Raw genomic sequence first — 18,710 nt, 5'->3', positions numbered from 1 at the left:
TCAGGCTGTAGAATATAATCCGGTATTGCTAAAAATTTCTGTATCAGTGACACATATGCATGTATGTATTAGGTACGCATACCTGTAATACATTAATCAGCGGAGGAATGTTAATAAAACGTCTTGTATTCTGCATATATAGACAACACTTTCGACGTTGTCGGGAGATCGGGAGCCACGTAGCGGAACGGTGGGAACAAATCTGTCGAAGGTCCCTGACATTTAAGAATATTGCGGGTGGTGGTCGGTCAGTCAGCTCCGACGTCACTTTCTTTATATAGAATCAATAATATAACGATGTAAATGATGTGTGCACACGTCACGTGTATAATCATCAAACAAACAATGTTCGAAGATTCGTTACTCGCTGCTAAGTAGGTGTAAAAAAAAAAAAAAAAGAGAGACAACGAAATGGGAATGAATTTTTTTTCGTCATTCATTTTCATCAATAGTTCCTATTTTTTTCATCCTTTCTATACCGGGCAGTATTTTTTACGCACATTATTTACACGTGTTTATATGCATGTATACGTACTACATACAACACATGTATCGTATATTAATACATGTACCGAAAGGAAAGTGTGAAATTTCGCAGACTGAGCAACCAAAAACGCATGCGCAAAATAATTGAACTCTATCGGTCGGCGAAATCGTACCGCAGTAATATTTTTTGCTGCAAGGAGGCAGGGGAGCCAATTTACTCGAAACGAGTTATGATAGGTCAAACTCTCTCGCGTCGAGTGGCGTATTGGAATTATGCTGTACGATGAGTCACAGCAGTCATCATTCAGTCGACAGCGAAAGTTTAAAAAAATTTTCCGAATCGTTATATCAACAATTTGCGATCACAGTTTGATTTTGAAAAATTTAAGGTGGCCAGCCTGCGTGAAAACTCGACAAAGCTCGCCCATGCGCGGTCGGACACTCAATCTGCTAAGTTTCACCGTTTCCTTTCGGTATACATAAGGTATTGCTAAGTATCTCACGTCACGCTTTCAAAGTTTTTAAAATCGTCACTGCTACGAGGTGTTGTAAAAAGTCGCAGGATGCTGTAAGACAGGCGAAGCTGAAATAATTGTCTCGCGTAATCAAAGCCCAGAAAATTAAAGTGTTCTTTGAGCGTAGCTGTAACACTGGTGAAAGAACTAACGAACCTAACTGGTTGCCTTGCATGACGTCGCGGTCAGGCTCGATAAAAACTCTAAGGTTAATTGTTCGAAGGATTAGAGGTAAATAAAGAAATTTTTAAAATAAACCAGCAAAGCTTTGCTTCGTTTTCCGGAAGAGAAATTGAAAAATTCACCTTTTTACCCGTGTACGAGAAAACTTTTTGCTTTTCTTGTTATTATTGATTAATTCTCTAATCATGCACTTTGTGCGTTATCGTGTTACAATATTATCATTATCATCGTATTTACGGTGCTATTTTCAAAAGAATTTTTCTTCCCGCTTTACCGTCACTTCATTTTTTTTTTTTTTTTTCTTGAACGCAAAATTTATTCAACCGTCATTTTTCCTTATCCACGTATTATAAATACCTACCGGGCGATACATACATATTGTATTGTATACGTATACCCACTTATATTATACGTGTATATATGGCGTCCTAGATAAAAGTGGATATTTTATCCGACAAGTAACGTCGTCATCGTTGAATAATATTGTATAGTTTCTCGTTTTACTCTCACTTGAGTTGCGGGCAGCTGCAGGCTGTCAGCCGGTTAAGATTTGCATATACGCGAGGCTCCTCAATGCTGTGCGTTCCTTTCCCGGCACCAAATGCGAAACCCGATTTGGCCACTTCAAATTCTTCTACGATCGACCTCTGTAACAATACTTGTATATTAGTTTATAATACATCGGGAATTGGTTTCTCTCGCTTCATTAACTTCGAGTTTGCTAACCGGTTCGAAACTTACGTTAATACGTAGATATTTTGTTTCTTTCTTTCTTTTGTGTTTTCTTTTACCGTACGCGTTACCGTAGTGGAAACTTGCTGTTGTTCGATCACATTTAACAACTTTCCACCCACATAAAGAAGTAAATGTTTCAAGTTCGAATTCTGATGTTTTTATAATATTTAAAATCATGTAAGTTTAAAAATAAATATATATGCCTGTACAATTAATTCTAAACCATGTAAAAATTAACAAATTAGCTACATTATGCTGATATTGTGCCTATCGATTAACAATCCATTACAATTTATACAAGTTGTGTTAGATGATGGAAAATTTTTACTAAGCAGGTTTTTTTCTGGTTCCGTCGAGCAGGCCTTTTTTTCCTCTTAAATTTGACTCACGATCTATTTGTGTTTTCTTGTTAAAAATACCTCGAACTTAAGCCTTTCATCTGTGTCACCAATTTTGACCTTTTCGTACAAAATTCCGTTGACTTCAAAATTGAATGCATAATAATCATTGCAATGCACTCTGCTTGGTCGTAAAACTGGTGCTATTTTGCATAGAAGTGCAAGAGAAGAAAAAAAATGGTAAAAATGAATGCGGCCTTGGATATCTGTCTAAGAGAAGGTGCGCGATGCGTAAGATTCGTAGCATTTTTCATCATCAGTCACGTACCTAGGCGGTCTCTTTTTATCCAGTTAAATTTCATCTCCTCGACTATTTTGTTGCACAATCACTTGTAATACGCGTCAAAATCGGCTATTTTTATCCTCTACGAACAAAATATCGTACTGAATAATCTGACTTTTGTTTTTGTATATTACGACGACGATTACGAAGAGACTGACAAAAAAATGACAACGTTCTCTGCAGTTAATAAAAAGTCAGTAAGGTTCATTTCTCCAGAGTGAAACGATGACCGGAGAAGCGGGAAACTTCGGTCTGTAAAATCCGTAATCTTCCATAGAACGAAAGAAAAAAAGGTATGCACGCAGAGCAACGCGGCTTTCTTTACACTCCATTCACCGATGCGGGTCAAGGTTCAGATAGACCATTGCATCGAATGATCAAAGCCTTGAATTCGTCAGAGTTCCGATTGGTCGAGAAACCCCGAATGGTAAAAACTGCGAACGTTGCCAACCTTCGCCATATGCCGTGAAGCGTTTATAGCACGCGTAAAGTTGGTATATTCGGTACTTTGACCCGCACTCAAAATCGCTCACTAACAAATTACCACAAACATCCGTACGTACGAGAGAATAATCGAAAATGATAAATTTCGCGATACTATAACCCGTAGATATTTTTATTCGGTTCACAGTCGCACGCCGGGTAGCAGACAGCCTTCGCCAGGGGAGGAGGACTTCCAGAAGAATGTATCTGCTACCCTCGCTGTGTCGACGGGAGCTGGAGGCGTCGTGCTCCTGAAACAGGGGATCGACGTCGTCGGTACCGAGGAACACTTCATGACGGCCTTCGGTCCGGCCCCTCACCTCCAGCATCATCAGGCCCCCCCGGCCCACCACTTACCTCATCCACATTCTCACGCCGCTCAATTGTTCAGCGCCCAGGGTCCACCGCCTCAACAGGGTCCGCCTCCTCAGCAACAGCAGCAGCAACAGCAACAGCAACAACAAGGTCCTCCCCAGCCACAGGACACCGCGACACATTTTGACGTCCAGGTGAGCCTTTTAAGCTATTCTTTAATTAGGATCTAGAGTGAGGGAACGGTGGAACTTTATCCACTTTCCCGATTTACCGTCCGACTGCGCATGCGCGAGCTTTTTCGTTGTACAGGCTTGCCACCTTAAGTTTCAGCCGTCAAACTAACGGCTTACGTATATAGAGGTTATGTGGATAGTGAGAAGTTTTTCGAGTCAAGCAGATCTCAAATGGTTTATGTAGTCAATTTGTTATCATTCCGAAAGGTTTGGTGAACTTTTGTCATTGAGAGACTAATGGCGATGACTACTGCTACGAGCCGTCGGAGCTACATAACTTTAATTAATCACTTGACGCGGGAGAGTTTGACGCCGCATGACCCGTTTCGAGTGATTTGGTAACCCTTCTTCAACTTACAGTCAATAATATTGCTGCGATACGGTTAAACCCTTACCAATCGGGTAAAAACCAGGACTTGCTAACTACAATTGGGATATCAAGTCCGAATAACAGTCAATAATTATCTAAAATCAAAATTTTTGCCATAATTCATGCCCGCAGCGATATTTGAATAGTTTGGAAAGCTCGACAACAAAGTTTGACAACATTTTTAATACTGTTTGCGCAATAACCTACTGAATTTTTGGCATGGCATAATATAATAATAGGAGTTTCTGAGAACCGTGGAAATGTCAACTATAAATGTCACTTTGGGAGAACGAAATACACGATACGGTCTCAGGAGAGAACAAAATCAATGTAAAACAACAAATGACGAGATATTTTTAAGTCAGGTTATTCTGCTCCGTCTAAAATTCATAGGAAAAAATTCGGAGTGTAATATCTATTTGAAATTCGGTTCGCCAGTAATTCGGGTTATGCTTTTTGGATGAAAGATTAGACAGCGTAACTACTCGCATGCATTGGTCGACGAGTAACTGGTTTTCACCGCTGACATTTTGAATTTCGAAAAAATGGTCAACTTTAATGTCATATAGTGGAAAGAATATATTTATTCAGGTAATAAATTTTGTATCCAGTGAATTCAATCAATGAATGTTGCAGCAGCATTAAATGATACTCGAATATATGTTTTTGCAAGTGAAATTGTGTACCGACAAATTGCGTTTGATGTGATGTCGAGCAAGTATGTATCAGTAACGGTAAGTAGATATCACGTCTTATGAAAATTCATGCAAACGTCTTGAACAGGGAAAGTGGTCAGGAATTCTTTTCGCCAATTTCGAGTGGCCACATTACTTTTATAGTAAAATAACAATATACCGTTGGTAAAAATGTCCATTTACGCATAGCGTTTTTAACTAATTGAATTTTTTTCAAACTTTTAACTCTACAGTTGTTTTATACCTAGGGAACTGTCGGAATACTCAATTGATGTTGTTGTACATGAACGGAAAATGTCACGTATTCGTATTAAAAAAAGTCGACAAAAGAAACGAGGAAAAGAAAAGGAATAATCTGAGAATTAATTGGAAAAATACGCATTTATTTTCAGTAGGTTACAGCTAAATTTCAGATTCCTTTACACAACATCGATATGTTTTATATACCTTAAATAGTTTGTTTTACTTGAAACGTTTGACTTCGAGTCAATAGCTGAAATTGTGTCGATGAATATTTCAAACAAGCTGGAACTGGCTGGTTGTGAAGTAAAATGCTGCAAAGAATCTCTTACTAGTGTTAATTTGAAGGTAGGGTTATTTTTAAGTGTGCGGGCGGGCGCTAATGAGCTACCCAACTTACAGTTTCTGCGTTCGCTGATAGAGAGTTACTCTTCTTTTACGCACGCTGCGATCTGAGTAATCTCGATGAAAAAAAGGGGGCGTAAAATTCAAAGGCATCGTGTAATATCTGAGAACAAAGACGTTTTCAATTTTTCAAATTCTCCTGGCTATTAAAAATTTATTTTTAACGCACTTGTCAGAGAGCATCAAAGCTTTCTCTTTCTTTCTTTCTTTCTTTCTTTCTCCCTCTCGCCCCCTCTTTTAACAACAAACCATATAATCCAGGTTCACTCGGTTTCCGCTCACAGTCCCTTCGAATTCTAGATTCCATGCATTGTATGCTTCAAGAGTCGCAAAGCTCGTCCCTTTTCACAGCGAAACGTGCTTCGCGATCTCGTTCGGCTTCTTTTCTTTGGCATGCTATTGAAAAGTGCTACACAAGTATTCCGTTTGGTCTTTTTTCAATGCGACAATAAAATAAAACTCCTAATATCGGTATTATTTTCTATTTTCGATGAGGAATATTGCCGATATACAGACCCGGTTATACGGTTTGATTTTAGTTTTGGAAAAAGAAACGTATTTCAGACTAACTGAAAAATCTATCAATTAACGAGATAGACTAACTAAAAAAGAAATACGACTGCAAGCTTAGCTCCAAACTTTGTTGAACAGTTGACATTTCTCAATTGTCGTGAAGATCAAAGTTCATCGTTGGTTTAGGTTCTCTAGATTACCAATCGAGAAACTTTCATTTATGATTAACAAATTTTGGTGGAAACTTGATTTAGCCGGGTTCAAATTAAATCGAATACATTTGCCTAAAATTTATTTCACTGAAATTTGCATTATTCATACGAAGAAAGATCCTTTTTTTTAAAGGCGAAGGTTTCGTAACGGATGAAATCACATCATCAATTAACCTCACGATCAAATATATTTCCACTATCAAAAGTATTCGAACGAAAGGAACCATCAGAGTTTACTTGTTTCGAAGCGGAAAAGAATACGGTGTGGAATATTATTGTAAAATTGATTCATCTTATCGAGATATTACAAAAATTATGTTTGGATAATCGACTTTACCCTTCCTCCCCATACACGTATTTCCCCGGCCTTTTCGCAACGGGACAGAATATTTTAGGGGAAAGAAAAAGAAAATCAAAATTCCGACGTAAAATCCTGTCATGCATTACGCGATGTTTCGCGGTCAAGAATCTTCACATCGTTGCGGTTTGAAGTAGAAAATATAATTCAAAGAATGAATATTCATGACATCTCAGGCCTGTGAATGCATAATACCAATTCTGAGGTCACAAGAAAGACCGGTATTCCTTTTGTTACGAAAATAAAGAAAATCGAAAGTGGTAAAATCACGCTCCGCGTTATAGATTCCTGTGTGTGCATGACGTTACAGAATCATATTTGGCGTTAGGTGTAATTTCAGGAGTAGAGACATCTATCGTTAACGTCAAAATACACCTGTCGGAAAAAGATTGTCAAAAGTTTTATATAATTTACCTTTTTTAAAGTTCTTAAACTGTTTTTCAAGTTACTTGCCTAATTGTCACGCCTGTTTCTAAATTTTTTTTGACGTGGAAGCTGCCTCAGACTTTCATAAACCGTATATTGGCTGGCTCTGTGTAACTTACGTGTTTGACAATGTGCCACGCTGTTAATTGTGCACGTGTTGACGTTTTGCAATTTTTCAATTTGAATTTTCAATTTCGAGACGCGTCAACGCGTTAATTATTATTAACTCGTATCCATTAATTCTTGATTATCCTACGAAAGTCTAACGGTAATGTTTTGATCGAATAACTACAAGAAATCGCGCTAGAAATAGAGAAACGGCATTCCTATCGAAAATCGCGTGTCTAAACTTTTCTGAGGAGTTTCTTGAGCGGCGCGGGCGGTGAGTAGAGCTGTGGGCATAAGAGCTTGAAGACGTACAAATTGTATTACATATTCTCGCCCACGGAGGTTTTATTTTTATCCTCTCGTAGAATATTGTTGTCGCGACTCTTGATCGTTGGGATGGTTGCCAATTTTTATTATTTATTTATAGATTGACTTTAGCGCCAAAGTCGGACGAAATATTTCAACTTATCGCCACTTCGCTATGTTATAGGGTGCGGATAACACCTTTCTATATCTCTTCAGAATTTTGTTCTACTTCTTTCCTTCTCCTCGTGTATAAATAAAATTTAATATCTCTTGTACATTACACGGGTAGAAGAAACAGAGAAAGAGAGAGAGAGAGTATGAGATTAATTTTTCGTGAACGGCATGAGTTTGTTTCAACGCGGCAGCGTAGGCCAGAGCCAATTGCAACGTAAAATTTTCTCACCTGCTTTCTCTTTACCAGTTTATTACAATAGTAAACTGAAGAAAATTGCCGGGCATTGAGCGCAGATTTTTAGTTCTCCGAATAGTAGAATATGCAGAAATAAATTCGGGGTATAATAATCAGAAATTCTGTCTAATAGCTGACTGAACGTCGTTATCGCAATGTGTTCGATTAAAAAGAAGAAGATAATCGAATAAACAAGTTTCTGGCAACTGGAAATGATCACGACATGCAAATCTCTCGTAGATACAAGGCAAAGTAGCCTGGCAGTGTTTATTGGTGTGAAACTATTCGAACTGTTTGAAAACGAAAGTTCTCGAAGTCGATGAAGAAAAAAATGTCCAAAACTGTTCGACTTGTACTTACAAACACACTCAGACGATTTCCCCATATTACTTTTTCTGCATTGCTACTAAAGTGTAATTCAAACAAGTGTAAAAAACAGAGTTTCTTGATGAAAATGCATATTTCCCGATAAGCTGACAATCGCAATATTTTATTATTATTTTATTTTCTTTGCGTTCTCCGTCCTCTTCGATATATCTGGAGTGGGATCTTTAAGGGTCGTTGAATAGTCAAATATGATTCGAAACTGTGTCAATGTCGGGACAAATAGCGCAGCTAATAATACTCGATGCTCCGGTATTCTGCTATCAGTATATTCGGTATTGTACTAGGATTGTAGACTTGGTGTGTTTAGTATTTCATACTAGTTGGTATTGCACCAGCGTTGAGCCTAATTGTAAGTATAATACCAGAGGCATCAGGTATCGTTAGCCGCGTTGCATTCTCGCTTCTCTCATCGCTTCGAACCGTATTTAATTTTTCAATATTGCTTTTATCCAAGCCATGAAATTCCTTGGCCAGGTTTGCCGCGATGCCGGGCTGCCTGGCAGCAGACGCTGATGGTTCACCGGGTAATTGTGCTAGAGCAGCGTAGTAAGTATTATAAGCCCTCCGTCGTCGGCGACGCGGTGAACGTGAATGTTCGTCATCTGCGCCGAGATAAATAAATCACCGAGTGACAGTTCGCCGTCTTCCTTCCTCCCCCTCTTCGTCCTTCCTCCTCCACCGTCAACCGCTTTGAATCTATTCGGAAAATGGAACACCGCAATATATATATATATATATATATATATATATATATATATATATATATATATATAGTATATACACCTATACTTGTAGTGTACACGCCACGGGAGAGCCTTGCTTCCTCGACGCCACCTTGACAACTGTATATTATACATATATTCCTTCAGCGACGACGAAGACGACGACGACGAAGACGAGGAGAGTGAACGAACCATCCAACAAAAGCGCTGCTCTCAGGGACTCTGACCGTTTATATACTCACTTCGATTATAATAGACACAGGTTTTCTTTTACTTGGCGGTGAATGTACACATTTTGTTATACACTTGACTTTTTATTTTTTTTTGCATTTTTATTTTTTTTTGTCCCTTCAACTTCTCCTTCTTTTTTTTCGAAGCAAAAAGGGGGAATGGGAAGTTATAGTAATCATCCCGAAAATGAAAAGTTGAATTTTCACTCTAAGGTCTAAGTAATCGCTTCTGACTATTTTCTTACGGACGCCACTTGGGTGACCAATTTTTCGTCAAAAAACATTGGCTTCTTTTGCATATTTGAACGCTTCAACAGCCGAGTCCAATGTTTTCAGTACGGATGTTCGAGACTGTCAAATTATACCCTAAAAATTCTGGCGATTGCTGCAACTAAACCAAATAATCTGTACTTATATATATACAAATTGAAGAAAAATCTGAGATACAAATCCTGACTTTCTGCCCGAGGAATTGCTCGTGCAATGTGAATTCTAAAAGTGCCGTAGGATTTCACAAAATTGTAACGTGTCTGAGAATTATTATGTTCTTTTTTTTTTTTTATTTTCTTTTATTATTTGTAAAACTGATACAATCCACAGTCTGTAGTGTAAATACGTAAGAACGAATCGATCGAAATTTTCTTCTGCGCTAAAATGTACCGATTTCACTGTGTGAATTCGGGTGTATAGAACGTGTCTAACGTCTGCGAGCCATAAATTGAATACTTTTGCTTTTTCCATTGCGCGATGGCATGAGCTAAGCCCATAAAACCGAGTGAAGCGAGAATTTTATTAACGTATTTACGTACACGAATATAATATCCAGAATACCCAAAACACCACGTGGTAATGAGCAAGCGTTAAAGCATTATTTCATGTAAATTCCGGATAGTTTTGGGGTGATGCGAAGAAGATCGCGGCGGCAACGACGGCGCTAGCAGATTGGCCGGAAATGCACAGGCGCGTATTTCACACTAGATCAGGTTCAAGTTCACGGCTGGTAGAATCGGCCGTGACTACATTTGAATTAAATGGCGAAACATCGCTCATAAGTGGTCGCGGTTGAGGAGGAGGCGGAAACTGCTCTTACGAAATGTCATCGCTCTCCACTGAACGCGTCATTTCGCTGTATCTTTTTATTATTATTATTATTTTTTATTATTATTATTGTTATTATTATTATTCCAACCAGTCCGCAAGACGCTTCCAAACATCTTCCGCTCGTCCGGTCGGTGGATTTATAGCGTCTCTCGGGGTTCGGAAGACCTCCTGCACTCTGCTTATTTTCGAGGGCTGAAATTACCTCGATCGTAAACCCGGGCTATACGCAGGACTCTCAACTTACACAAATATACATACATGGCGTATAATTGACGTTATGCATACACTAAACAAACCGTCTATCTCGTTGAGGTAGGTCAAGTCCGTCTATTTCAGAAACAATTCTTATTCAGAGAAATGCTAGGTTTTAACATTTCTCGAGTCTCGAGAATCGGGTCAATTTCATCGATACAATCCTGTAGCTGTTTCGTATTTTCAACAATTCAACTCTCAAATTGAAAATAGTGAAGATGATTTTTTTTTTTTTATTAAATTTTTACGAATATCTCGATTCGTGATAACAACTTTTCAATCAAATTTTATCCTATCTACCGCAGCTTTGAAATAAATAGAAGCACATTTATGCTGTTCGAAGTTGATGAAAACGAATACACGCTTGAGGGAACGTGATTTTTGAGATGCTGAAGTGGTGATTTCTTCTTTTTTTTCTCTCTTTTTCTGGCTCGTTGTTTTTCCCAACGGCAAATCAACGGCGCTTAGCTACGCGCATTCGGGTTTAGAAATTCGCAAGACTTTGGTACAGCCGCCCGCTTCGTTTCATTTTCTTCATTCACGGTTTTTTTTCCTGTACCGTTTACCGTACCTGTGCAGCAGATCGGCTTGACGAACGAATTTATGCTCTTGTGTCATTCGGTTACGAATGTTACGATGTCTAGGAGAGTTCGCCGCTGCGACTCTGGGACGAGTTCTTACGGTAAAAACGAACTCGAGATAGCGACTAACCAATGAATGGCATTCGCTCTCGCGATACAGATACGCTGGCAGAGAAAGAGACACGACGGAGAATGTGCGACTCGTGTATGTGCGGTTCGTATGGGCTTTTCGTGTCAGACGAACGGATGGAATTTCAATGGATGTGTTGTTGGGAACCATGGGAACCGAACTTCAAGCGATATACCTCTACTCATCTATCCATTTAAACTCGAATCTCTTCGGTTTCGTCGGTTCATCACGATTCAGTCGTATCTCTGCTGTCGCAAATAATTGCGGTAGCGCTGATTTCTTCATATTTTCGGTTGGTTTTACACCTTCGTTCCCCATAAATTCTACGAAATGAATTTAACGGTTATAAACCAATTTTTTTTTCATACCTCACATCGACTTTTGTTCATATCGTTCAAATAAGACAAAATTCGAGTCGTTATTCAATTTTGACGGAGCAGCTTGACTTCCACTGACTTCCAAGTGATTCTTTAACGTTTAAAGTCGTTTAACTTCTGACTGCTTTTCAAGTGACTTTAAATGTTGAAGGGTAGCTTAAATTCAACTGATTTTCATTTGTGACAAATGATTCTTTGAATTAATGGTTCGATGGGCATTCACAAAATGTCACTAAGCACTCAGCGATTCCGGAACAAAAGAACCGAGAACGGTACTCCCAAACTCCTGTTACTCGCAATCAGACGACGCTTCGCGTTGTCAACACCAGATCGGCATTGACTTTGTTTTGAGTTGAAATTCACATACCAATGTTCAAATTGATCCATTGTTGTGACGCACATACACACCGCGACGTCCAAACAACCATGATAAATATGTGTTATCGTTACGAAGACCAAATGTTGAATTTGTGCCAATTTTTAAACACATTTTATTCGTCAATGATTGTTTACAACTTGTCGATGGCATATGCTCAATAGATGTTCAAATTGGCATATTTTCTTTGAAACTGATTCGTAACCTGTCTTTCGACGATCGACACGTTTCGCTCAACTTACCCAAACGGTGATTTTTAAATCTGATATGGTTGAAACCCGTCAGCTGGTGTGTAAAGTCAAATCTCTCTTTCCTTTATTCCCGATCACTCTCGCTCTCTCCCGGACGCTTACCGAGAGAAATTACCAATCGCGAGATTGGTTTCGCGTTCGGCGGTGACTTCATAAGAAAGAAAACTCCGTACCAGCCGACGGCTCCGTTTCCCGTGTACACTCCGTGGCAAAAATTGCATTATTGTTGCAAAGACTAGAAGGGAATGAAGCTAGACGGAAAGAACGGACGAACACGGAGGAAAAGGAAGAGGACTTGTGCTCGACAGCGCATGAAGCGACTCCGGTTCGTTTCTCTCTCTCTCTGTCTCTCTCTTTCTCTCCCACGATCCGTTTCTATCTTCGCATCTTTTTTCTCTTACTCGTGTCTCACTTTTTTTCTGAAACCTTCTTTCTCGGTCAACGGCGTGTTGCGAACTCGAAGTAAAGCTGCACCACCAGCCGACAACACGGGTTGTTGACTTGATGCCTATTGAGCATAAAGAGCATTGACTTCGTACGATGAAAATCTGTATCACCGCCCCGAGACCTTACCTCGCTTCGACGATTCTCGAAAGGGGGAAGATGACGAACAATTCCACAACTGGGCATGGAAGACAAGTTTACCGCAAACTATTCTACTCCCACAGTAAATCTCTTGTACTCAGTCTCGAGGAGAAAAGCCTAGAGCTTTTCAGAAACTGCATCCCGCTGAAAATCTTGAACCGTCCAACGCCACTGCCGGTCGATCAAAACTCACGCGTTTAATAATCTTGAAATATTTATTTTTATTGCACTCTCGTGATACATATAAACTTTAGTTAATCTCATGATCTTTGAAGTTCCGATCATATTGATGACTTTGACTCGCGTCACAAGTTTCTGACTAATCGCTTGACTGAGCACTGACGCCTGTCATTCCTCAAAGTCTTCCAAAATTTTATATCGGAACGATGTAGTATAATGCAAAGTTTGAGTGAAAGTCTACAAAAGTTTACCCTAAGTTACACGATGCTCTTTAATACTTAAATTGTGTACTTTTATCGTATGACTGAACACATCTGGAATATCTTCCTCCTCAACATCGTTTATCGTACTTAAATCCCGTAAGCAAGACATATATCTAACATCACATCTATAGCGGATCATTTCTCGTCAGTTGACATTCATGGATTTCGAAGATGATCTTTTTTCCGCCAACGTCCGGTTCTCATTTTCGAAGAGGGCTATTATACACCTTCGGCCCCCATCTTTCCTCGCTCTCCGGACCTCTCGCATAGGTAATTATCTTTTCTTATCTCTCTCCCTCTCTTTCTTTCGCTCGCCAGCTCTCTGTTTGCTGAAGAGAAGTCGGGCGGCCGGGCTTGTCACTCATCCTGCGATATTTTTGGGTTTCGGTTTCTTACGTAACGGACCTCGTGGCGCGCGAGCCTCGCGTCTCCGCACCCCTCGGCAATAACGACGAGCGGAAGAGAAGGTGGACAAGAAAACGAACAAAAAGGTAAAAATAAATAGACGGATAAAAAAGTCGAAGCAACTTTTTTTTTTCCCCCTTCTCCACCGAACACATCATCCCACGGTAAAGCGAACAGCAGTCGATTTTACGCTCTCGCGGTATCGCGGGCCATGCGGTTAAGGAGCAGAAGAGATAGAGGAGAGAAAGAGTGAGAGAGAGAGAGAGGGTGTTGAAAATCCGACGTCGATTCGCGGCGTTGATTTAGACAGCAGTCAACCCGATCTCTCCTGCAGTTTTGTTTATTTTCTGTTTATCATTTTGTTCGGGTATGTATACCGAGACGACGAGACTTTCGAGACCAAGAGAGAAGAAGGCGGCAAGACACACTCTTGCACGGAGAGCGATAGCCGATACTTGGAACGCTAAATATTTACTAACTACCAAAACTAAGCCGTACCGATTTCGTCGGGTCGTTGTGCCTCGCGGTGTAAAAAGAACACCGCGCATACACACATCCGCACATGCGCAGATACACACATACATCTTTCTCGCACAGCGCTCCGGGGTTCCGAGTTATGGTGCTAATTAAAATGGATCGCCCGCAGAGCCGAATCTAGGCTACCACCCCCGCCCTTCTCAGCCCTTGCCCCGTTTACCCCTCCAGCCAACCTCGTTCCGCCCTCTCAGCCACCCGGCTTTGAGTCACACAATTTCGAGTGTGAAAACACAAAGAAACTGTAAAATCGTGACCAAGTGCAACTAACACAGCGAATGCTGGTTCGCGAAGTTGCTACTCTGCTCCCGCTGACTTTGCAGCTCTATTTGCGACTCGACGAGCGTCTTACATTAGACTTACACGTTGATAAGCGGACGCGAGAGAAGAGAAACCGTCGTTATGAAACTTGAGGGTTAAATTTGTTAAATAAATGAATGAATACGTGGGTAGTTAGGTAGGTTGATTCTGATCTACGTCGTATTGAATGTTTAAATTTTGATAGCGTATTGACATCTAAATAAGATTTGATTCAACTATTGACAACACTAAAGAACGTACGATCTTAATTTAGAGTCAATCAAAATGTAATTCAAACTTAAAATAATACGAATTCTGACCAGAAACAATTAATTTTATGTAACTGAATTGCCATGTAAACACGACAAAGTGCTCGACATGTAAGGACTGATATTTGAAATCTGGAATTACTTTGAATCGCGTCGATAGCATCTTGATATTTTCTCATCTGGAATCTCTTGGCACTTTAATTATGAAATTTGCTACCATTTTTCAAATTTTAATATAAAAACTTGTAACGGCAACGCAAATTATTTTCAACATTTTGCTGAAGTAAAACTATGACGAAACGCGACTCTTGAGAATTCATCAAAGAATTTCTCAATGGATCACAGCTGAGCAGTTCGGTTGCAGTGAGTTTGGGTTCGCATTCAAGGGGTGCCGCTAGTTAACTAATTTCAGTGATTAAGAGGTTGTTGATAGTTCTACTGTTAATCATATATGGCTCAGATATCACTACTTCTATATTCAGTCATTAAATTTCAAGAGATGCGAAATAATTTGTGTTCAATCAATATATTTCCAGTGTTTTATTTTTGCAAGTCTGTAAGTTGTAAAATTGATGAAACTTTCGTTGGTTTTCACTTCAGTAAAAAATTCCATAAAGAGTTGTATCATCGAGAATTACTCGAAGCAAATAACAAGCCATCGTACGAGTTGGTTCACACTGTTCTCCTTGAATCATACACAGAGTAGATATGGACGTCCTTATTTGTACTTTCAATTATCAATGATGAAACTTTTTCAACGGCGATGGTAAATAAAATTTAATCGGATGACGTCGCTCTGAGCCATTTGAGCCAGTAATAAGTCAAAATTACAAATTAGAAGAGACTTGAGGAATTAGAAATTTAGTCGATAGATTTACGACAGACCCTCAGACGACAACAACCCACCTTGGAAGAATTTCAATCCGGCGTCAAGTTATTCTTCGCCACCATTAATACGATCATTTCTCATGGCGATATTCGGCAACGCAATTCTCATTCGAATTTTATCCGACTTGTGCGTGACAAGGAGTTCCTTGGTTAGCTGTTGGTAGGCGTGGTGTGGTGCTCCGAGTAAGGGTTGGCCGGGTGTTACACGCCAAGTCGCGTGTGCACCGTTCATCCCTCGGAAAGTAGCGAGGGTTCTCATTCTTCTTTTTTCTCTCCTGTCTCCCTCCACCCCTTCCCTTTTCTCTTGTTATATTCAAGCCCTCGTCGCCTGTAACGGGGAGTGTAATTTCACCCCCTGCGACACTGCTTCGCGGATTCATTCTCCTAGTGCTTCTTCTTTTTTTACTACTTTTCTTTCATTATTTTTTTTTTTCTCTCTTCTCTCTTTACTTTGAGTGTTTCAATAATAATCACAGCCTACAATATACCCCGAGGTTTTTAATATCTTCTTGACATTTTCTAATCCCCTTCCTAATTCGTATATCTACCAGGAACGAAGCCGTATCCAACTACGATACGTGGAATGGATTCTACTTTACCAAGCAATAGGAAAACTCTCTTTGCGCACTTCAAGTTATGTCAAAGAGACACGCGACATGCGGGACAAAATTGGTATAGGCTATAGTTAGGCACGTACTTATATCGTCGACAAAGCGGATAGTGAACTTCCGTCTCCGATAATTTCGTACGAGTTTTTCTTTGTCAAGGTCAAGCAAGTCCACGTGCGTATCTTTGGACGATAGGTAATAATTATGACCCTTGTGCCGTCCGTCGACATTTTCATCGATCTTACCCGTTTCACGGTGCCTTTGGTCTTAGTGTATCTCATTCATTTTTCTTTTTCAGGTACACATTCGATTTTAGGGTCATTCTTTTCTCAGTGTGTAAATAAAAATTAACCGACACTTCTATACACTCATCCTCTTTGTTTGTAAATTTTAATGGTTATTGACGTGAATGAAAAGTGGCGTGAAATAAAGTCAATCTGATTCCGAAGAAAGACCCTTCTGGAATTTTCCCGCAAAGTGTTCTCTTCGTCTGTCATCGAATTTACAAATCACTAACTAAAAACTGTGATGTACAAGTAGTTGAATTTGAAATATTCAAAGGAGTACTTGGACACAGTGCTGAATCCAAATGTGGAAGTGACGTCATTAGTCGTGCAGAACTAAATGAAACTGAAATTAAACAAGCCTAGACTGAACACTTGGAATGAGCCAGAAAGTAGTACGAGTGGTAACGTTGGCAGGTAATCATGATTCGTTGGGGTCAGAGTGAGACCCTGACCTTTGATAATAACAATGTTCCCTTATTCAGGTTAATATCGAAGGTAAAGTAGAAATACAATTACAGAGTCGACTGGTTCCAGAGGTGCAGGGGATACCGAATCACTTTACATTCGAATTTAAAAATAGAGATTTAGAACGCAGGAGATGATGGAAATGACTAAAGACGTACTTGACAGTTCGAATGATCCATTCAGTCCTTTTTAAACCTTGTGAAAACAACCTTCGACGAACAGTTACGCGTTTGCAACATTTCATCTCTGAAAGTATGTACGGTTAGTGGTCGCATCAAATTGGCAGGTACGACGATGCGTGGTATTTAAAAAATACATATGTATTAATAATCTTGGCCAAACGTCTGTTATGATGACGTACTTGTTTTGATCGACTAGATTTTGTGTTACCTTCAAACGATTCACCATGTTCCGGGTTTCGTGTCTACCGTCATGAAAGTTGCTGGAAAGGTTTTCATCTTTCCTTTCTACTTGACGTGAATCGGAAAGAGTGTAGAATTGAAGTTGTTATCCATAGTAAAATTTATAAAACTTTCTCCTCTTTCCTAGTCTTTTCGGTATGAATTAAAGTAACAGTTATAGGTACAAGAATTGACGCGTTCGTCCGAATTAAGTAGAATGTGCTTCACTTCCATGTTCCATGTGCAAATCAAAGTACGGGTATCAAGTTTGTAATACAATATTATAATACGTAAATATTATTCTTATGCAAGTACTCATAACCAGTTTAGTGAAGGAATTTGTAAGTGGTTGTTCAAATTTGAGGTAATAATATTCGCTTGGAAACGTGAGGCCATCGTATGAAGACGTGCTTGAAATTCAACGCACTAATTATTATCGTAACGATTACATGATTTCTTCTGTAATTATTATTCGATATTTCGGGATACAATAGTGATTTTTGATACTTTGTGTATAGAAGCCAATGAAACAGAAGTTCAAAGTGACGGTATAACTGTGAGAGACCCCCCCCCCCCCCCCCATATTAACGAAAACAAAGATGTCTCACCCATTCATCATTCGATGATGCACGAAGAATAAGTCGGGCTTATTGAGTCTGCGGATATTCATTGGAATCGCTAAATGTAATTACTCCTACCGATCATGAACCTACAGTTTCTGGAGGCATACCGTTACTTTATTTAGTAGCGTGCTTCTAACTGACAACCAATATTCTTTATCCGTTGCAACGTATGCAGAATGTGGCGCAATGCTCGGCGTTTCCTCGTTGAATCCACATGAACTTCTGCAATAAGCATAAAATGTACCAGTCATGCGTCTATAATATAAACCACATCCACGTTGGCGCGCAACAGAACAAAGCGATGCACATACCTCGACGACGGTAATTTTTGTCCTCGATTTCACCGGGTATTTTACCGTTGCGCCATTCTACCGTTGCTTGTACACCTCATAACCGATCGACTGACTGCTTGGAAAAAAATCGATAGTAGTATAGTCAGAGTTGAATTGAGCAATTCAAAAAACGTTTACGACGATATGATTGGGAAGATTAAAAATAAATCAATTACTCCTAGCATCAGGCCGTAGTACCAGCACAATAAACTGTCAAATAATGTGACAAGTGAAAGTAATTCGCGTCACAAATCCCTTTCCATTTTTCGGTCAATGCAGTCTTGATATTGACTGATAAGCACATATTTCCGACTAATGACTTTCGATACATCAATTCAATTCCGTTTCGTACGAAAATATGGCTAATCAACGTAAGCGCGTGTAGGTATTCTTGTACGTCACTACTTTGTCTCGAAAACGAAATAAATTACCTTTGAAAATGTGTAGAAGTTTAGAATGATACAAAAAAAAAAAGTGTAAAGAGAAAATC

General features: G+C 39.5%; 1 protein-coding gene across 9 annotated transcripts in view; it reads left to right on the top strand.

Moving 5' to 3' along the window:
* LOC107227096 (maternal protein pumilio) overlaps positions 1-18,710 on the top strand; it is a 107,364-nt gene that overhangs the window by 53,664 nt on the left and 34,990 nt on the right. For 8 of the 9 annotated variants that reach the window (XM_046738864.1, XM_046738862.1, XM_046738861.1 and 5 more), the window contains one exon: positions 3,211-3,592. In XM_046738864.1, coding sequence (XP_046594820.1) covers positions 3,211-3,592 — 382 coding nt within the window. The remainder of the gene's footprint in view (positions 1-3,210; positions 3,593-18,710) is intronic. The other variant, XM_015668142.2, reaches the window with a different exon arrangement.

This window comes from Neodiprion lecontei, chromosome 4, assembly GCF_021901455.1.
Source record: "Neodiprion lecontei isolate iyNeoLeco1 chromosome 4, iyNeoLeco1.1, whole genome shotgun sequence".
Lineage (NCBI taxonomy): Eukaryota > Metazoa > Arthropoda > Insecta > Hymenoptera > Diprionidae > Neodiprion > Neodiprion lecontei.
The sequence above is the reverse complement of the archived record's forward strand: the minus strand, read 5'-3'. Positions and strand labels throughout refer to the sequence as shown.